Source organism: Notolabrus celidotus, chromosome 14 (genome assembly GCF_009762535.1).
Source record: "Notolabrus celidotus isolate fNotCel1 chromosome 14, fNotCel1.pri, whole genome shotgun sequence".
Taxonomy (NCBI): Eukaryota; Metazoa; Chordata; class Actinopteri; order Labriformes; family Labridae; genus Notolabrus; species Notolabrus celidotus.
This window is the reverse complement of record NC_048285.1, coordinates 26,017,288-26,039,905: the sequence shown is the minus strand read 5'-3', so window position 1 is coordinate 26,039,905 and position 22,618 is coordinate 26,017,288. Positions and strand designations below refer to the sequence as shown.

At 39.9% G+C, this 22,618-nt stretch overlaps 1 protein-coding gene across 3 annotated transcripts in view; it reads right to left on the bottom strand.

Annotated features, from left to right (window-relative positions):
- The window catches only part of stard13b (StAR-related lipid transfer (START) domain containing 13b), a 76,367-nt gene that overhangs the window by 31,774 nt on the left and 21,975 nt on the right, over nucleotides 1-22,618 (bottom strand). For all 3 annotated transcript variants that reach the window (XM_034700610.1, XM_034700609.1, XM_034700611.1), the window contains 3 exons: nucleotides 20,958-21,101; nucleotides 19,625-19,777; nucleotides 15,097-15,130 (listed from right to left, as the gene is read on the bottom strand). In XM_034700610.1, coding sequence (XP_034556501.1) covers nucleotides 15,097-15,130; nucleotides 19,625-19,777; nucleotides 20,958-21,101 — 331 coding nt within the window. The remainder of the gene's footprint in view (nucleotides 1-15,096; nucleotides 15,131-19,624; nucleotides 19,778-20,957; nucleotides 21,102-22,618) is intronic.

The window sequence follows — 22,618 nt, the reverse complement described above, 5'->3', positions numbered from 1 at the left end:
ATAGCACTTTTCTAAATATTCAAAGTCGCTTTACATAAGGTAAAACTAAAAATAAAACATATAAATAAAACAAAACAGGGACAGAGGTGGGGCAGGGGGGGAGGTCATGTGTTGTATGCTTTTTGGAACAGGTAGGTCTTGAGGTGGCTTTTGAATGATTGAAGTGAGTCAGAGTTGCGGATGTGTGGAGGGAGAGAGTTCCAGAGAGTGGGGGCAGCGATGGCAAAGGCTCTGTCCCCCAAGGTGTGGTGCTTGGACTTGGTGATAGGGGACAGGAGGTTGGCATCTATTTATTTTTTTTATAACTATTTTCTTTCTTTTTTTACAATTCTTATAGTTTAAGTGTCTGTTTCTTGTATTCAATGTTGCTCCCCCCGGGAACAAATAAAGTTTTTGAATTGAATTGAATTAAATTGAAATTTATTGGTGATGTATTGATTTCCTGCCTTTTTTAATATTTAGTGTGACATATTTTCTGACAAACATATTTTTGATGGTGCTATGGGGACTCTTGCTTGGCCATTTGTCATGTAACGTTTAAACAAAATCAGCAGGAGGCCTCTGTGCACATAATGTTCTGTCATGGTAATGCAAATACTAATGTTCCCTGCATAATAATTCATCCAAAAGAACAGAACATTCCTGCAGGTTTCCATAACCCTGCAAGTTATTGTAAGGCCAAAAGACATTAAACATAATTTATCTCAAGGGGTTTAAGATACAGCAGGTTAAGAACGGTCTGTTGAGAACTAAGTACATGTTTTTAAAGGATGGTTATTAGCATTGCCCTTATGCACAAATTCTTACATGAAGGAAAAAATTAATGAGAATGGTTTGTTGGGCATAAACAAACCTTGAGACTGCAGCTGCAAATATCTTCATCACTTCATTCAAACTACAATAAAATGTGATTTTATGTCCAAGAAAGTATAGTAAGTATATTTTATGCATAGTACTTTGCACAGACAGCTGTCACAACCTACTTTAACACAGACATTAAATATTATATCATAGAGATGCACAAAGAGCCATATGCATAAAAATCATGCATAACCAATAATGCAATAACCAGTTACAGTAAAGGTCAGAGCATTTCAAGTAAAAGACGAGGTGTAAGTTGTTTAAGCTTTAGTTTAGCAGTTTCCACCAATAGTCTGCTACAGACCTGCAAAATAGTTCCACCTAAAGGCACAGGTGACTTTAATCAAACACCAGCGTTTCCAATTTGAGTCCATTATCTCATTTGTTTAGACCCACAAAGCTGCAGACAATTCCAACATAGGTCTCCAAGTCAAGAAGCTGAGCTCTACGTAGAGCACCTGAAGGCACCACAAGCTTCAAACCACTCAACACCCCACCACCACCACTACAAACACACCGAGGCTCTCAAATGACACCGCTCAAGACTCAGAGATCACTTTCCCTGGTTCAGGATTCTCCTCATTATTATTGACAAAACAATGAGAACTAAAGGGGAAAGAGCTTAACAAAGACCTGCAACCTTAGACTTTTTAAAGATTTTAAAACAATATATCTGTGTCTGTATCTTCACTTGTTAAGATACATTGATTATTTTCTTTAATTCATAACATAATGTAATGATCATTTAATAAAAAGCTTTCCTTGAGTTTTATCAGTTATCCTTTCTGTGGATGCCTCTAAAACATTTGATTGACATAGTCCTATTAACAGACTATTATTAGGATTTTGACCTGAATATCCCATCATAATGATGCCTTCTATTACCCTAAATCTCAGTGAGAGTTCAGTGAGTTCTCCCCAGGTAGATTAGAGTAGGTCAACATCTTAAAAGGATTCAGTTTCAGCACCAGTTACTGTTGTTGTCTCAGAATCTTTCACCTAAGATACCAAATAAAAGAGAAACCTCAGTTCATGTCTGAAGAATCAACATGATAAGTTCTTCAATAAAGCAGCTTAATCTCCAAACCAGAATTATTTTAAGAATTTCTTCCTATTATTACATGTCCATTCAGACAGAGCATGACCTCAGAGCCATGATATCATATCAGCTGTCTTGTTCACCAGCTGGGATTACTATTATAACAGCTTTAATACCATTATAAACACGCAGAGTGAGCGGCTGAAGATTGACAGTTTCTTAAATGAACAAATCTCCTCTGACCTCAGGTTGGCCTCTCGCTATGAAGCTGAGCTAACATGACTTCATTTCGATGAGGAGACAGACCTCATTTGCCACCGAGCGAGGCGGCTGATTTACAGATTATTACAAGGTCACATAGTGAGACATCCGAGCGCCAGGAGATTAATAATGAAGGGATCGTTTTTTTCATTTGTTCAGTCTGAAAGTGGAAATATCTGAAGACCCAAAGCCGGCATGTTCAAATCTAGGTAACACAATTAAAGAAACATAAAAGATTAAACCTTCTTAAGAAGCTGAACATCAAATCTTTTTCCTATGTGAGAAAATGTGGATTTCTTTTTGGTTCAGTGTGGGTCAGAGGGAGGAATCTGTCCACCAGTGACCGGCATGTTGCTATTTTCAGCAGCCACCAGTCCAGACCCCAGGCTAAAATGCAGGGTCAGGGTTAGGCCGAGTCAAGCACCTTGTTTTCCGCTGGTCACGTGAACCAGGAAGCTTCCCAACAGAGAGGCCAAAAGTTAACACACAAATCCTTCTAGTTTGACACAAAACAGATCATAAATTCTGCTTTAAGTGAAGATACAACTAGGAGTCTTTTTTCACACAAATGTAAAGGCTTTAAAATGTAAAAGGAACACAGATTAGAAACCTTTTTCATGAGAAGAACCTTTTAAACATAATTAACAAACCCTCCTTCTGATGTAGTTTGACAGAGATAGAAACAGGATAATGAATGAGTGTACAAGCTGTCAAAGTTGCAAATAAGGGATCACTCTCCAGGCTCTGTGACTGACAGGACAAGAGCAGCACAGACAGGCAGACCGACAATCCTGCCCTTGTCAGGAAAAGTGATGGAAGAAGCACAGCACCACTCTTCTGACCTCTTTCGACATGAATCACCAGAGAGGTAAACACAGCCCACTGCTGTGCGTCTCCACTCTCGGACAATGGGGATGAGCGTTACTGCGGAGAGTATCATTGTGGCCAGACGATGACTGAGCCTCTGCAGCGGTTGGAAGTAATAGCAGATGAGAGGAGAGGAAACATCAATCAGTCAGAGAATGTTTTCTCTCTGCTGACTCACACACGTGTTTGTTCTGGCCGAGCAGCCTTTAGAAAGCCCTCGTTTTCAATTTCCCCTGCATGTTCTAGGGTACTTTTTGTACATTTTCTATAACCTTCTCCCTCCTTATTCTTTCATAAACATGTTCACCGGTATACAACTTATCTGTCTTTCAGAGATTTAACTGTTTGGGTTCTGATGTGGAATTCTGCTGCCACAAAGCTGCAGTGGGAAAATCCCAGATGTGAGGAAACTGATTTCTTCTCCTCGATTGGGTCATGTTGTTGATGTTGTTGGCCAGGAGGTCTTACACCCTCCCCTCCAATAGTCTGGGAGATTGCTCTTCCCAGCCTAATGGAAACAAGGCTTGGTGAGCAGGGGGGAGCAGGGAGATCCCCCCCACCCAACCCCGACCCCTGAAGGCTTGTCCCAGGCATGTGCTATAAATTTCCTGACCATATATTCCCAAGTCGAGTTCATTTTTCCAGAGGAGCCACACATGTGGTGTGTATCTGGGTTTAGATTATGGGGTTGGGGAAGGAGGAGCGGACTCTGGTCCCAATCCATTAAAGTGGCCACTAATTCTGTTTTCTTAGAGGTAACGTCATGGTTCCTCTTCGGTGGAGGTTGTTCTTTAAAGAATCATTTATTCCCAAACAGATGATCCATTACGTCAAACCTGTTTCTAAAATAGAAATAGAGAAGTGCAGATTTTCACATGAATCATCTCAACCAAAATCCACCCGCTGCTAAAATCTGTTACATAACCTGACTTTCTGTATGAAACTTCATCACAAAAGTTTGTTTCAATATGATGAAGTGTCCATAGAAATAAGAGCTCCCAGGGGTCAAGGTTTGTATAAAGAGGCCTGAAGAATGTAAAACTGGCATGACAGGCGTACTTGGCCATTGTTTCATTGAATGACAAAGCATGTAATGCTGTCAGGTCTGGATCTGTTAAAGGCTGCACTGGCCACAAAAATGCATGGGAAAACATTTACACCAGTACCCAGCACCTGGTTTCTATTAGAGCAATAAGGATCTAATCACAGAGGTACATTTCTGCCTCAATCATTCTCACTTCCCCCATCTCACTCTTTCTCTCTCAGATGTAAAATAAGTTGATGTTTTATTGATTTTAAGTCTTTCTCAAGCTGTTTTTTCAACAGGGACTAATTTCACATCACATCGGGGAGTTTTTGCTCCAAAGCCCCCACTGCATGAATCACCTTTGAGTAAAACTGACAGGCTAACTCTTCATAAATAACATCACATGATATACTGTAGCATGACATTAGCCTCCTTGAAACAAATTCAAACAGGAAGTGGATGTTTACATTTCAGGATGAGCGCCGTCCCCAGAGAGAAACTGGAGTTTAGAGTCTGACAAAGACCAAAGGAGACAAAGACAGCTGCTTTAAATTAAGCTTACAGTTCGGCCTGTAGTTTCTGCTCTTATGACAAATTTCTCACACTCAGAGGCATCGCAGTTTTCACTCCAAAACGTCTCAAGCTGAAACAAATGATGCCCATAATATAAACACCAATTCCAAGAAGTTGGTACTGTGTAAAATGTTGATAAAAACAGAATTTGATGGTTTGCAAAAAGGATGTTAAATTTGATATGTCAGACCACAGGACAGTTTTCAACCAGTCCATCTCAAATGGTCCCAGGCCCAGAGAAGTCACCACGGTTTCCAGTACTGGTTTTCGGCCTTGACAATTTTTTTGAGAGATTTCTCCAGATTCTCTGAATCTTTAATGACATGATATACTTTAGATGATGAAATCCACAAATTCGTTGCAATTCTACACTCAGGAACATTATTCTTAAACGATTAAACATTATGTTTATGAAGTCTCAGAGTGTTGAATGTCTTCTCATCTTCACCTCTGTAAGACTGAGCCTTTTTGTGCCAGTTACTAACCTGTTACAAATGAACCTAATTAATCGGGGGATGTTCCTCTAGATTTATATGTATATAAATATATATAAATATATTATTTGCATAACAAAACTTTTTGATTGTTTGGTTGTCCCTGTCCAAACTCTTTGAAACGTGTTGCTGGCATTAGAATTAAATTGAGCATGTATTTGTCATAAAACAATAATATTCTTTTAGTTTCAACATTTGATATTTTGCCTCTGCTCTATTTCAATACAAGATAGAGTTTACAGTTGTGCTCATAAGTTTACATACCCTGGCAGAATTTATGGTTTCTTGGGTAGTTTCTGTTGTCTTTAGGATATAAAAGAGTAAACACAGTTGTTTGATAAAAAAATTGTTTCACCCAACCACTAACCATGAGTGAAAAAAAAGTTTTCCCTTATCATTCATATTCTCTGAAAAATGGCCAAAAAAAAATCACAAATTCTGCCAGGGTATGTAAACTTATGAGCACAACTGTATATGATTTTAAACCATCAAATTCTGTTTTTATAAACATTTCACACATCAACGCAACATTTCTGGAATTGGGGTTTTACAAAGTTCAACTCAAATTCTGCATCATATAAACCAAAGTGTTCCATCGACATCTGTGCAAACACTTCAACCAAATGATTACAAAACTGTTAGCAACACAAAAGAAAATGATCTTTTTCCCACAAGAGAAATATTACGTTACTATCCTATGACTCTAATAAAAGGTAAAATTGTACTTCCATCATTTCTCTCTCTATGTAACATCAACAAGCTGTGTAGTTTTAAGAAGACTGCATGTGTGGACTCACTGTGATAACCTCGTTCAGCTACTCTGCTCAGCTCATCAGCCGTGATAAGCTGGAAGCACAGTGCAGGTATTGTTTTCACACTGAGACACAAACAGCTCCTGCTGGGCCCTTAACTTTAAAAGTCAGCAAGCCTGAGAGGATGCAGGAAGTCTGCTCAGCCTCTGCCTGCTATTGCTCTTTGATTACTGAGCCAAATTGTTTAATCAGGTCTGAAACCACAAGAAAGCTGTAGTGCTACACTGCCCCAGGACAGAGCCTCTTTTTAACTGACTGCTGAGTTTTTTTTGTTGTTATCAGGGTGCAGGTGGAAGCGCACAGCTATGTAAATCTCCAGTAGCTTGGTTAGCCTTGCTTCCATGCAGAAGGTCATGAGTGTTTGGTGTGAGCGGGTCCACGTGTTTGGCCAACGCGAGCACGAGGAGACGAGTGCTGCAGACTCTCTGCCTCCCTGCAACATCTGGAATCTCTGTGGTTTATGTGGGAAATTTGGGAGGCCAGTGACAGAGCCAATGTGGTTACTGTATCTAAACCAACCCTGCGGAAATGTTCTTGGCTTGGAAAATGTGTGTGTGTATGTGTGTGTGTGTGTGTGTGGTAGGAGCGCTGAGGACTACAAAGTTAAAGCTCTGGATGAGAAAGGAGTTATTGTTTGGATCCTTTTCCAGCAGAGTTGTGAGGATTTTTTAGGAACACACATGTACACACACAAACCCATACACACACACAAGCTATAAGGAGATAACAGGACTCGTGCTTGTTGACTGCTTCGCTGCAACATCCTGGTGCAAGCAGGCTCCTGAAGTAAAGTGTGTCCCTTCCTGCCTGATTACTTCCTAAATCTTGTTTCTGCCTTTCTTCTCGGTTGGCAGCTGAGTACTGGACCAACCTGTTAGCTTTTGTGTTGTTTCACACACATACTTTCACACACACACAAAGTCCTGTCCTCTGGTGACTGGCCTGCATCCTGACACGGCTGCCCACGTCTCCTTCCACTTAGTTTTACAAAGGCCAGGCCTAAATTCCTCCGGACACACATCCCTGCAAACAGAAAACACTCTCACCTTTTCTGCGTTTGCAGACGTTTATTCCCAAAAGGATTTATTAGCTGCCTCTCTTCTAAGAGGCAGCGTGGATATAATTAGGAATAAGAACAGTAAAGCTGTTTCCTCCAAGTGGAGAACATAAACTGGCAGATATTTGCATAAGCACACGCGGCACATAATGACAGGATTAAACCAGATGATTTATAATTCATAATAAATTGTGCCCAAACATGATGGGAAGTGTTTAACACGGTGATCTCATCCAGTATAAAGGCCTTTAAGGCATTATTAAAACACATTATGTGCCATTATATGTTTAATTGCAATGAAAACGTTGAAATTACAATAAAAACGTCAAAAGATTTCTGAGCAGGGTAACCAAATAGTTTCTCTAATGTTTTCACAACCTTGACAAATGACTGTGTATACAAAGAAAAGTCTCGAAATACTAGCAGGCTTCTTTTCCCCCTCTCTTTCCTCTGTCAAACAGCCGCGCTGGCCTCTGCACTCAGGAAACCACAAGTCATTTTCCATCTTTCCATGTGTGGAATTTTTCATGCTCTCGTCATGCCAGCAGCACCCTTTATAGTCTGAGCTGCATCTACAAATGACGACTCGGTTGTAAATTTAGCTCATGATGTCACTGATCTGGCACCTGTTAGCCAACGAAGACGGCGAGCAGACAAAAACAGTCAAATCTCCTGAAAATGGATTTTCCTGCAGCATTTAGAGCGTGCACATGCTTCAAATCAGAACACTCCTCCATGTCTAGGTTTGTCTTTAGATAGACTGAGCAGAGAAAACGCTCGGCCATATTCAAACACCACTGTGGAAAAATATGCTACGTTGCTATTTTTTGTTCAACACCAAAGCCACTTCTAATGCGCCACACATTCTCTCTGTGGCAACACGGGGGAACAACTGCTTCATTCACACATCTCCTTCAGAGCAGAGTTTAACAGGAACTGTAGAGAGATGATCATGACTCTCAACACACAAAAAAGGTGAGGCTCTCCTCCTCTCATATTCATTGGTCCTTAGAAAAGTGGACTTTTTTTCCACACAAAATGTATAGACCTGTTTATGTCTTATATGTAGCAGTGTTAAGGTACACTGCGGGTCAAATCAACAATAAGTCCTTGTATACTGGTTGTTAATATTAGCTTAAATCTACAGGCTTCTAGATAGGGTGGAGGAGTATGACTTGAAGTGGGGGCATTATCGCTCATTTTCATTGTCTGACTGTAGACGTTTCCAACTCAGAAAAGAGGAGAATGATTTCAGTTGAACTACAATAATGATGTAAACAATTGTGGGAATACTGTGGTACAAATCAACAAGAAACGCTGTCAAATTTTAAGCTGTCTGTGCATCTTTTTTTGTTTATTTATTTATTTTTGTATGTATGTAGTAGTAGTTGCTATGATTATTACTTTTATAAGTGTGTATGTAATTGTGTTGTGTTTATTTTAGTTCTAGATGGTCCTTGCCATTCAGGGTCCCACTGCTTGTTAACTGTGAAAATAACAATAAAAAACTATGAATCATAAAAAAAAAAAATTAGCTTAAATCAGAAGTATGGATGCCTTCAAACTTCCAATGAGGGACAGTTGGTGGGTAAATGATAACAAAAATACAGTTTATCATATAAATATTTGATACACCGGTTTACAGGTCTCCACACAGTCACAGTTTTAACCATTGGTCCGGGAACCAGCTCCAGTGAGGAGAAATCTTAATGGGGCAGTTTGTTTTGACATCAATTACTGCTTCCACCTCTGTGGGTCAGTTTAGGGAAGGATTGATCCAGTTTAACGTCCCTGTGAACAAAAATGAATAAAATAATGTTGCTTACTGTTTGTTGTGGAACAATTTGTCTGGCCTTAGTTCAAACCACAACCTGTTCAATCACCTTTGGGTTTCACTACAAGCCAGGCCTTATCGTTCAACAGCAGCAGACAACTCCAATAAGAGCAAGTCGCTGCAGAAAGGTTTCAAAGTCTGTTTGAACGTCTCATCAGGAGAGTTGAGGCTGACATATCAGCTCAGTGAATTAACTTTAACAGGAAAAAGTATTATTTCTTCAAAAATGATCTTTTCCTTGAAATGATCCCAGGAGTGTCACCTTGGGAACTCTGGGACACTTAGCTAAGTTTGAACTTCTTCTGTCACAACACAAAATATTTCATTATACAACAGCACTGAGGTCATAATCAGATGAGTTAAAACAGATTTAATAATCCTGCTTTCTGCTCCAAACATCCAAAGTTACAAATGATTTCATTATTCTGCCTGCCAGCCCCCCTCTGTTGTTGTACATGATGTACTGATCACAACTGTAGATGTTATAGCTGTTTCATATTTCCTCATTTGTTGCCATGGCGCTTTTGAGATGTATACATTATGGTCCCCATCAGGCCTCTAGAGATACTGCAGCTGTCTGAGGTCACAGTCAACCCCCTTCCCTCCCCAGCAGGCTCTCCCCCCCGGGTGAGGCCGGGGCTCTGAGAGCAGCTGGGGAGTCCAGAACAGATAAGACAGCCCTTCTGCAATGCATTAAGCGCTATAGGGATTATATAATGCAGACTGGTGCTTCATCTATAGCTAGACTGGTGATTTATACTGAAATGTATGCTCACTGAGGACACGCAGAGGAGTGGAATCACTGGTACTGGACGGTCTCATACTGTGGGAGTCAAGAGACCGAGGCTGGTTAATAGTTTTAAATCTACTTAATCAAAATCATCAGGGTCTGCTTTGAGTTTTCATTGAGCCAAGTGAAGCTCTCCAGGGGACTTAGTGTTTTTCATTTCAGTTGTTACTGTCGAGCATGCACAAAGTGAAAAAAGGAAAATAATCTATGATGTCTGACATTAAAGCTCCAGTGAGGAGTTTCAGATTTGGTTACAAACCAAACTGACATTCATAATGATTCCTCTTTATGCACAACTACAGCAAAACAACACCATCAGCTTAAAGACAGATTATTTCTACTGATTCTTTAAAGTTACTAGTGATGTCTGAAACTGCTGCTTCAGGGCGCTGTCAGACAAAGAAATGAACTAGAAGAAAGCAGGATGAGTTTTTCATTTAAAAAACACTACTTTTACAAGTTCAGTATGAAATCAGCAAAGTGATAACAGGTATTAATTTGTCCAAAGGGGGCACCAAAATCAACACCAACCAAAAGTTCCTCACAGGAGCTTTAACACAAATGTCCTTATATCTTCAACAAGTTTTGCTATTTCCACAAAATCAGTAAAATATATGGACACAGCCACAGCTTGAAATATAGAATCAGATACAACTAAAGACTGTACAAAAAAGACAAAGTTACAATTAATGCTCTGACTCCATATACTGACATACCAAGGAAACAAGCTCCAAGGCAATGGTAAAACCCTGGAACTGACCCCTTTCTTTCCACAAGTACCACTGCCTTTACCATTTAAAACCGGAAATGTTGCCAAATCGCATCTCAACAACTGTTATTTCTTTGGATGAATTTGACTCCCAGGAGGTTCTAAGTCTGCATACTTAATTTAACTTCATCTAACTTTCACAGCACTGAGCCCATGCCAAAGACACTCCTACAATCTATGACAATACAGTCTGCCTTTTATTAAGACAACCCTGAAATCCGATTCATTAGATCAGCAAGGAAAGTGACATTTAACACAAAACACTGTCTGCTTTAAAACACTAAGACCACCGCTTTGATTTCTCTCCTGCAGCTTTCCCCGGGAGCCATTCACACCAACATGTGAGGGAGACATAAGGCTTTACGTTACTGTCCTTACAAACAGAGAGAAGTCCCAGAGGGATTCACAGAGTTTCCTCTTTGTTTTTTCTTATAATCAGTGGCAGGACATTTCCACATAGAAAGTAGATTAGCATATTCTTTCAGAGTGAGGATCTGTGTAAATGCAAACAGTCTGTGTTTTTGAAAGCACCGAGGCCGAGTGGGGAGCTTTGGCCTGACAGTTCTGGGCCACAGAGTGCCGTTTAAGCCTCACTTGTGTCATTTTCCCTCTGACTGGGGTTTGGAAAGGTGATGTTTATCATAACAAAGCGCAGGGACATTTATTTATGCAAGTTAAAAAGTCACTGAGTTCTGCATAACTGCCTCTACTTGGACCCTGGCAGCCGTTCTGTTTATCTGTTCTCTGCTGGAGTCTTTATTTTTATATTAAACATCAATACATTTACAAAACATACCTGTGCATAAAAGCAGAACCACATCCATTAAAAAACTCCCGTCTGCACTACATGATACACGTTTCAACTCAACAGATATATCTATTTATCCCCGTTATCAGTGCAGTATCAGTGACAGAAACCTGGCTGGATACGGAGCTTTCATCATTGCAGTGTAAATTAATTCCATGATTAACATCAGATCAAGCAGCAGGATTCTGAGGATGAACATAGCCGCCTCCTCTCACCAGAGGAAGACATTCATTTCCACAGAGCAATTAAAGAGACTGCAGGGAATAGAGATTTCCATACAAATCGTACTGTGTGATGGGGAATGAAGCATTTTTGGCTCATCATCTACTCAAGACTTGAAAAATGCTCCATAAATGTTGAGTAATGCAGTCAGAAAATAAACATTGGAGAGGGAGGATTAGGTTTTTCCCCCCTCCAAAGACCAAATCTTCTATGAGCATATCCATATGCGGTTTTGGGATGGAGCTCTGGGTTTTATTTTCTGCCTCAGGAAAAACAAAACATAACACAACAACAAGTGAAGAGGGTTTAAGGGTCTAATAATTTTTCTTCCAGAAATTCCCTGCATAAAATTAAATTAAAAAAAATAACTGGGAAGAGTTTTGAAACTTCCTCAAGTGTTTTTGGAGGCAAAAATAGACAAACAAGCAGGCGATTGTTCAAGAGGATTCGAAGCTGGATGCATGACGTGTGAAATGTTACAGCATCGGGCTCCAGTATGGCTCTGTTCCCTCCTCTGTCTACTGTCTTCTCCCTTTAAATAAAGGCACAAAATTCACCAAATAATCGTTAAAAAAGCAGAATAAAAACCCCTCTAACACATTATGCTGCTATTTAAATGTTCCTACATTAATTAAAAACTGATGAAATTAGTGACGAACTAACAATCCTCAACAAACTGACACTAGGGGGATTTAACCCTCCTGTTATGATGTGGGTCAAATTTACCCTTTTTAAAGTCTACTTTAGGCAATATATGCCTTCCAAACTAGCTAAATGCAGCATAAAAATCTGGGCAGCATGTGACAGAAGAGGTGTTGTGTTAATTTATCAACATCACTTCATAAAAAAAGAAAATTGAAATGGAAAATGAAATAAACAAAGATCTATGTCATAAAAAACTATTGTATTTATAATAAGGGTTTTCCAATGTACATTAAAAAAAAGTTTCAACATTAATTTTAACGAAAAACGAGTGAGTTATCCTCACTGAACCAGGATCTGTGAGAATTAAAGAACACCAATGGACTAAATCTTGATTTACATGGTTAGTAATGGAGTTAAACATTTTATTTTGTCTTAATATATACCAACTGACCTTGATTTTATTTATTTCATATTGAATAGACTTGTTTGATTTAGAGAAGCATTGTTCGTTCTATTTTTATTATTATTATTATTATTATTATTATTATTATTATTATTATTATTATTATTATTATTATTATATATTTTATTTATTTATTTATTTTTCTTTCTTTTTTGTTTAGTTGTTATTGTCTTGTTTGTTCATTTGATAAACCTTGAGATACAGCCATACAGTTGTGAAAGTGGAAAATGATTAATGATAAAGCTGTATTTTTGTGGTTATAAACTTCAATAAAAACACTACTGCAAAAAAATATATATATATTTGATTTAAAAAAATGTGGAGGCCTTTTTGTTTTTTGGGGTTCTGACACTTTTGGATAATCGAATATGCCCCGGGTCAAATTGACCCAGGAACATTATTGCTGTTCCAGAGAAAAGAACATAACGGGGGGTTAAAGACGTTAAACATTGTTCGGGGTCCAATTGACCCCAAGGATAATAGTAGGGTTAGGTATCATACAATGTGGCAAATATTTTATTAATGTTTCAAAACTTTATCAAAACTATTTGCTCACATATAAGACAAAATCTTGATCAACACAAGCCAAGCATTATCACAAGGTGCAACATTTGAAATGTTTGCAGCAGACAGCAGAGAAAAAAATGCTCATGCAAAGCTGTGAAAAGATCCTGAGTTCTGAAATACACGGTTCATTATTTTCTGGTTTGATGACTTTATTTTACATGAATTTAATCATTTTCTTCATATCGAGCTACAGTGAGCAGACAATGAATTCCCTGGCAGCTGATGATGAAAACATTGTGCACTTGCAAACACACTAAAAATGTGAACCATGTGCATATGTGAGCAATAAAAAGACCCTGAACATTTATAGCCCAGAATACCTCTGCTGCTCTGCTATTTTGGATGAGGACCAAAAGAATGTGCTTTCCTCTGCTGGACAATGTCTTTTTAATGAGGTGGACAGTGTTGTTATGTTCGATACCGAGAACCATCTGGCCACCTCGTATCCGTGTCATAAAAGAGGTCTCCTCAGACTGGCTGTAAAATTTAAACAGAGAATATTGCATCTAATGTGACTGACTCTGTGCCAGATTTATCCTTTTCATAACATCATAATCCTACAGGTTATTGTATCATTAGACTCCAATGAAAACACACTGAATTTATTCATTTGATCACTACGTAAAGATGACAGCAACAAAGATTTATTCTATTAAAGATAACTGGCAAACAGAGAAGGCACGTGGCTTGCAGTGAAAATCTTATTAAGGTGGAATGTGGTGATAAATGTATTTAAAGTGAATTTCAGAGCCGTGTTGACAAACTTGTTGATGTTATCCTCGGTGGTCTCACACTCAGGTTTCAAGCATTACAGTGAGGAATGACCAGCGATCGGTCACACTGCATACCGTAGACCACACATTAGGTAACTGCTTTATAAAAGTGACAAGGAATTTTTTCCAGACCATAATGTCCACTTGTGCGGTACCATGGTGCACAGCAGAGGTCATGTGAGAGTGCAACCTGAGCCTAAAATGGCATCTACCCAAATCCCACAGCTGCCCCCCAAGGGCCACATCACACGGGGCCAAATATTTCCTCTCAGCAAAACAGAAACAATGATCTGGCACGCTGCCTAATTTTAACTGCATCCTGCCAAGTGACCGATATATACAAGGCCTTTAAAGTAAGAGATGCATGGACATTCCTCAGAGTCACACACACCTGTGGCCGTCAGTCTGATTAACATTGTTTGGAGCCTGAGCAAAGCCACCGCACAGGCCTGGGCAGTGTGCAGGAGCTCACAGGGAGATTAACATGATGTTTCAATTGCATTGATAAAGACAGAGCAGATTCTGTTACAGATCAAGCTTTAAAAATTACTCCGACACAAAGCTTTCTTCAGCTGCAGATGTTTTAGAATAGAGACTAAACCTTACATTGCGGCATTAAACATGTACATGTGACATTTCTCATTTTGTTGCCCCAGGAAATAAATTGAGTCAGCACTTTCAATATGGCACCTGTCATCATTGGGCTTCAAAACATCTTCTCAGAAACCAGTGGGTGATGTTTCAGAGGCTACATCCATGTTTTATACAGTCTATGGCCATCAGTCAAACCTACCTTTTGGTATCGTCTCCTATTTTAATGAACAAAAAATGAAGAAAAAAACTGAACTGATGAAAAAATGTTTGCTCAATTTCTGAGAATGCAAATGCAAAAACCATTATTGTTAATATGAAGTTGGCAAATGTTTTAAAGGCTTTAAATAGTCTCTGCCATACAAATGAGTATTGTTGTTCTTATTAATGTCCATATAGTCACTATTGTTGTAATATTTACTCATCAGTCTTTTCTCCCTTTTTAACCTGTCTTACTCTGTTACACAGACAGAAAGACAGACAGACAGACAGACAGACTCATTAAGAAGTCTTTACTCCCCCTGAGTTCATCTTCATATAAATAAAGGATTAAGGACAGAGATCAGAACCAGTTCTTCTAGGGGGTTTCTGTAATCAATGCATTGCATCCAAAAGAACACAGAAGACTCTTATGATCTCTTACCTGCTCCTGATGCATTGGTCATCTTTTTGAACATCTACAAGATAAAAAATAACAAATTATCAGAAACTGTTGCACAATAATTTACAATATATCTACAAACACAGATTTAAAAACAACACAGACACACCGATTTCCACTGAATTCAAAAGGAAAGGGCGTCTCCCTGCATTCTTTAATCATGCATGCACCATTGTTTTTACCAAGTCAGTGAACAAAATCATTAGAAATGAAAGTGAAGTGTAAGTGCAGAGGAATTTAAAAACAGACAGGAAACACCAGCTGCAAACTCCAACCTGCAGATTAAAGGACATGTCACCGGGCCACGTTGTGTTACTCTGGATAACTGCTATAATGTCCAGACTGGAACAGTAGTGTTGTATGGACATGGGGAGAGATGAAGACAAATTTACCTTCACAATAAAACACCAGAGCCTTAATCTCAGGAGTTTCGTGGGTAATAAGAAAGGGATGGGTTTCTTCCTGATCTGGTCTCGGATGTTTCCCCTCTCTTCCCTTCTCCCTCTGTGCCCCACTGGTCTGATTTACACTCTTGTTTGCTCGCCCTGTTTCCACATTTCTCACCCAAACAGAGACAAAATTTGCAGCCTGCAGGTTTGTGATACTTGGGATGATCAAATGGTCATCAGCCCACATGGTGCTGATTCACACTTCTATCCACATTTGCAAAAGTCACATTATTAAGTTGGACTAAGCACAAGAAGTGAGTTGTGTCCTGCATGTTTCATGAAGGCCACGGCCCCCTGGGGTTGTCATGGCAGCAGAAACCTTCTTGGCTGCATGGGCGTCCTATATGGTGGCAACACAACAGACCTGGCTGGCTGTGTGAAACAGGACAGGTGGTTTAACCTCTTTGTTGCACACTCTTTGACACTTTAAGGCCATATGGCAAACCAGGTCAGAGAACAGCGAGCATCTTGGCAGTGTATCTTTGATTTATTCAGATGAAGAGGAGGATTAAGGGTGAAGACAGAGTCACAGCCAAGACATTTGTGGCAGGGTCCTTCCTCCTTCAACAGCCAGGGATGTCCTTTCAGTTCCAGGGTCAGCCAGCTCCAACACTCGGGTATCCAGAGGCACAAAATCCCAACTCTCTGACTCTTACTCAACATAAGAAAACACACCATGACTCATAACCTTAGGAGTGTATTTTTACCTCTGTTTAAACATCGAATAAGGGAGTGGGGCCTCTAAACTAAGAGGCGCAGCCACTGATGTATCCCTCATTATTGACTGTGAGATTTGGCACAGTCTGGCAGAATTTCATCACATATCTAAGCACTTGTGTAACAGTTCAAAGGCTGTGTTTAAGGTGCAGAAACACGCAGGTTCTTCACCTGTGTGCTTCTATAGTTTTGAAAGGGAGAGGAGATTTGATTGTCTCAGTAAAAGTGATAGATGTCAGGAGTTAGCCCCAGAGGAGCAGCTGTAGACACACTTTCAGAAATAAACTGGTGAAAACTAGCACTCCAAAAGCCAGATGCTGGGCCCCAGCGGGGATGTGCTGATTTAAAAAAGGCTTCAAAGATTTGAACGCATCTCTCTCTCCCTCTTTCAACCGCCAAGAGAAAGTATTTCATCCTGGCATATCTCAAGCACTGACCCACTTTGAACGCACATCAGCCTGCTTCTGTCTAGTCAGACGGTGGACACATGTCAAAGCGTGCAGGTCAAGAAAAGCGACATCCTCCATGTAGGAGCAGGACCCAGTCTCTTTCCGGCCTCTTGTCCTCTGCTTACACCGACAAGACTGTTTATAAGGAGTGACAGGTCTGTGTGGGTGAATGATGGCTGCTGTCCCAGCACAAATGACACCCTGCCTGAGAGTCAACAGGGCAGTTACAGGACCGGTCAGTCAGGATGACAGAGCGGCATGTCCTCTGCTCTGTCTGTCTCTGTCAACACTAATTAAAAGTAGGAATTCTCAACCCAAATACGTCTCTATTCAGCAGTACACAGCCGGGGCTATAACACACTTTGTGCTGAATAGCAAGGTCAAGATAACTTTGATAAACATGAATGCAATCAGTGCTTCAGCTATTTTTAGAATTAATTAGTCCCTGCATTTTCTTTGACTGACTGTCTCATCTTCAACATGTAGGAATACAATTTTACAGAGCCCAAAATTATGTTTTCACAGTGCACGTTGCAAACAAAAGATACTCACTTCTTGTCCTGCAAGAGTCTGAATATTATGGGTTTTTATTTACTAAGGAATTAGACAGAGAGGACACATGTATCCTCTGCAGCATTAAATGAACTTACAGATATTTCAATCAGATGCCAAGAGATTGCATTTCTTCCTCCCTTAACTTCACAAACTTCCCTGAGTTATCATTTCAAATGTTTCATGATGTGCAGCAGTTTTTCAAGATCATGCAGAGGCAGAGACAGTTAGAGGTTGTCAGGCAGGTGCCAACAACGTTCTGTTGATAACTTCAATAGAACACCTCTCAGTGAAGCAGTGACTGACTGTTGAAGCAGGGTGTACCCACTGGCTCACATATTAGTCCGGTTATTCCTGGACTTGGGGACTGAGATTCAATCTGTATCACATTCTCCTGCTGGCAGCAGCTTCATCTGGCCTGCAGAGCTCTTATGTAAGACTCGGAGGGGACAGAGCAGGAAGAATCTAACTGCATGTGCAATGACATGACGTTACATTTGTGTCTTAAAACATCTGTGAGGTCTCCATTGAACCGGTGCACAACTTTTTTAATCATCTATTCTTTTATATTTTTGCCTTTTTATTGGATAGCACAGCTGGAGACAGACAGGAAACATGGGGAGTAGAGAGTCGGAAATGACATGCAGCAAAAGGGTCGTTGCAGAGAGTGAAACCAGGAGGGACTGTGAAGAAGAGGACTCTGTGTATGGGGCTAGGACTCCTTTAACTTCTGAACTCAACCAGTGACCCACCAAAGCACAAACTTAAAAAAAATTCAACGTCATAAGATCTGCCTCCATTAATATCTACCAGAAAACTTAGAAATATATGTCAAACAATTAATTTTAACTTAGGTCTTTATAAACTTTATTAGATCATATTCTCTACCTAGTTTCTATTAGATCTAATTTTGTTTTACAAACCTGCTGTTTTACAAAATAGAATCCTTATTTTAACAGTTCCAAGAATATCAACACTAGCAGTTCAGTTTATGTGAATTAACATTTGAAAAAAGTGTATGTATGTGATCAACAAGTATCCCTAAACCTGTCTCCACTGATTAACATGTGATCTCATTATAGTCAGGGTTTCACTGCAGCCAAAATACTCTTGTCTTTAACAGATGTGAGCATTCCCAGCTGTCCTCCAGCCAAGTTTTAGTCCAAGCTGTTGCCATTTTCAAGAGGTGGTTATGGTTTCCCCAAAAACAGGTGGTATCTAAACTTCACTTCATTTGAAGTACTCTTTGCCTCTAGACAAAATAGTCTCACTTTGATCAACTCTGTGCCCCCCTTTCTGCTAGTCTACTTAATATACTAGCTGTACTTCTTTAAAAAAAACAACCCTTAAATGAAAAGGTAACATGTTTCCAAAGTGCGGATCTGAGCGGTAAACCAGAGTTCTCTCCTCTTAGCAGGTTGTTTTTCCATCACCCTGCAGCAGAGCCATCAGTACAACACAAAGCACAAGCTGAAAGGCTTTGGGTTTAAACCCGCCCTGCATTCTGCAAATCGCTCAGTTGTCTGTTTCTCTTAGGGCCATTCAATAGTGACATTTATATACTTTGTCCAGCACAAGTGAGTCCTGCTTGTTTAAGAATGCCTAAGCTGACCTTATTCCCAACGCAAACCTCAAATATTTACAGATGCAGAGGGGAAGAGCAGCTGCACAGAGGGGGATGTCAGAATTTCAGCTGACTGCTGAGGGATTTATCTTAAAAACATCAACTCCTGCAGTGGTATCGTGAGGTTTTTTTATTTGACGTGGGGTTGAATATGCGACTGGGAAATGTATGTTTCATAGAGTTTAGTTTTATTCATGTAGGAGCCTGATAATATGAATATTTTGTAACAGGACAAATCTATCTTCTTTCACAGATTTAGTCATAATGTTTTAGCCCCACTTTAATATATGAAACTTTAGATATTTGAAACAACACCTACAGCATGCTGGATGAAAAGGAACCTACAGTATAGGACAAAGTTCCATTTGAATTTTACCAAATCACTTTCAAAACAAGATAATTAATTTGTTTATAACAAGGACAGTTATCAGGATTCACACACATTAAAAATGTCCAAGCTTCAGATCATAGAAACTCTTTACAGTGTAGAAGAAAGCAGGTCATGGAAGTCACCCAAAGAACGCTAAAGCCAGTTTTGAGATGAAAAACAAAAAAACAACCAGTGCAAATAGTTGTTGAGATAAAACTCAAAGACATTCAGTTTCTCAAAGCCTTCAAGATAAGCACAGTACTACAATAGTGAGAGACAAGTTTGCATGTACTGCACTCAATACTATCTGATTCACTTGCAGGAAGCTCTTATCCTCAGAGAGACTTACCGTCTTCTTAGTTGTTCCTTTTGTTTCTGCTGAGCTGCTGCGAGGAGCTGAAGACTTGTCCTGGCTTGGACATTCCCCTCTCTCTGGTCTTTGGAGGACTCTGTCTTTTGGGGTTGGGGTTTGGTTTGACGTGGACTTGGAAACAGCAGCCCACTGCAACAACATCACAACAACAATCACGACTGGGTCTGTTTCTGTCTGGCCGGAGAGACTGGGACAGGATGGTCTCAACGGTGGCCAGGGGAAAAGAAAACAAGAGGCTGAGGTCAACTGCTGGGGAAGTGAAATCTCCACTCTCAATTCAGCCTGACAGACGTACACAAAGGGGCCTGTATGTGTGGATCTTCTTTGGAGAGGACAGAGATTATGACCTTGTCAAATATCCCAGTAAAGATGTCTTGTCTTGCCCAGTCGCCTGTCATTAGTTAAAGCAAGTAATAGTGAATGCCTGGGATGGTTATGCAGATGCCTGGGAGGCATGTGAGCCTCTCTCTACCATTCCTAATGGACCAAATCATACAAACTCCCTTCAACACAATAGCTCCTCTGTCCAGTTCATACATATGGAGCCCAAAAGAGCACTTTTGTTCCTCAATGCTAACTCTAGTGGGATATTTCATGAACCATACCACCATGAGAGGAGCCCTTTTTAAGAACAGCGTCGCATGGTCCCAGTCATAAACTCTAAAGTACAATAGCTGTCTGTTCCTGCCACACCATTTTGACCCTTCTGAGGCACTGTACGCTGTAGTATTCCATCCGAGGGCTGCATCATAAAACAGAATCAAGTCAGAAAGTCACTTTAAGAAGGCCTTACAAAGCCCATAGTGTGGCAGAAAGACTATGGCGCTATATCTCACTAGTCACAGACATAACTGCGACTCACAAGAGATCCACACACTCCTCTCACATTCTGGTATCACAGCCTACATCTGTTTGATTTGAGAGAGCTTTTTGTCTGAATCCAAAGCTAATGTGGAACCCTTTTTTCAAACCACCCAGGACATAAAGTTCTAACACCTGTTGTTACTTACAGGTCTAATAATCCATTGGGATTTCTCTCCACACAGCAAGCTAAATTGATTCAGGGAATTTTACAAGCATGACCAAGTATGCAGCAAACGCCTCACAGGAATGTGTACAGTACAAAGCGTGACAGAGCACATATCATGAAGACCTGCACACCACATGATGCTATATAACTAAGTACAGCACATGCAGTTAGTTCTTTGTTTATACCAAAGTATGAAAGACAAACTATTGTTAGACCTCCAGATGATACTGTGGCGACTTGCAGACATGATGTCAGGCTGTGGGAACTCTTCAAACTCACCTGTTTCTTGCGGGTAGTGCAGGGTGTGTTGGAGGGGGAGGAGCTTGCACTCAGGGCCTCCTCTATGTCCAGATGAAGCTGGTCCAGTTTCAACATCAGCTGGCACATCGAGTCAGACATAGCAGACTTCACCTGGGGAGACTCCTGTGCAGAATAAGAAAAACACAGTTTCTTTTAAAGTGACGTCAGGACACAACGACTCTTCAAGTATGGAGTCAAAGAATTAGCTGATATTGACATATTGTCACTCACTTTTTGGGCTTTGTCTAAAAAACGAAAAAAAATCAGTGTTTGTGAATAAAACTTCAGATGTATTAAAGTTTTTTTAAAGTCTAAATTAAAAATTTCAGCCAAACTTTTGGTGATTTCTTTTTTAAATTACAGATTTGTTCTTCAAAAGTTTGTTATATTTACACAGTTTGGATTTATTTTCTCTGAGTCTTCACTTTCTGGGATATCAGGTCCTCAGATTTTGAGGAGCTGCTCTATTTTCTGCCATTTCTTTCCATAAACCATCATCATGTGTAGTTGGATTAAACAGTCCCTCAATAATTAGACAAATTAACTTCACCATTTGTTATAAACACCTTCATGTAGGCTAACAACAAGAGTTTTCAAGCATTAATTTGAGGGTTGCATCAAATTCAGCTGCAGACACCCTTTCACAAGAGGTTTTAATGTTTAATTTATGCTCCAGCTTGACTTATCAATGTCAAAGATTACCAGACTTTCATACCTGCAATACAAATTTGAAACAAAGCCTCAAATCATAATTGTTGGAGAGTAGTACTTCCCTGTCCCCTCTTGGCTCATTTAACATGCAAGCACTTCTTGGTAAGATGAGAGCATCTGTGGACTTCCCACACTGATCTAAATTCAAAACCAGTTACAGGCAAACCCAAAACAGTATCTTGTAAACTGCAGATGCTCTTTCAGTGGACGACTCTGCTACCACACATGGAAATGTGATCTCCTCTGCTGTGTTTCAGGGTGAAAGAGCAGCGGAGGAGGGCTGCAGACATGTGTGCCATGCACAGCATGATGGAATTCCCTGCACCGGCCCTCACTGCTCCCCAGACACACCGTGTATATAAATAGACCATGGTCACACAGACAGGAGCGATGTCTGAGGATCTGCAGGTCCCGGTCCAGCCTCATAAATCAACACGATTCACCCCAGTCACCAAAACATAAATTAACTATGTTGTTGTGTCATCTGACAGAGAGGAGACGTGTCAGTGGAGTCCTGGAGAGGGTCACATGCTGCAGGGTCTCGGACTGTGGACCTTTTTCAAGAATCCCTGAATAAGATACGAGAACCACAGAGGGTTTTATGGAGGGTTTTATGGTTGATCGTTAAAAGGTTTTTAATACAACAGTGTATCTTTAAAACTCCTCCTGGAAAACAATTGTCTTATTGAGAAATTAAGCCAACAAGGGTCTCAACTGTGAGGATCAAGAAAGATGGCAACACTTTATTTCTAGACCATCTATTTAGCATTTCTAAAATATTTAATAACAACTAATTAACATCTAATTCATGTTTATGAGAAACTTTATTGCAGATGTTAAGACATTTAAGCTTGCCAAACAATTTTAAATTCTCCAATGAAGACATTTTATTTTGCACAGCATGTATAAAACTAGATTATCATTAATGA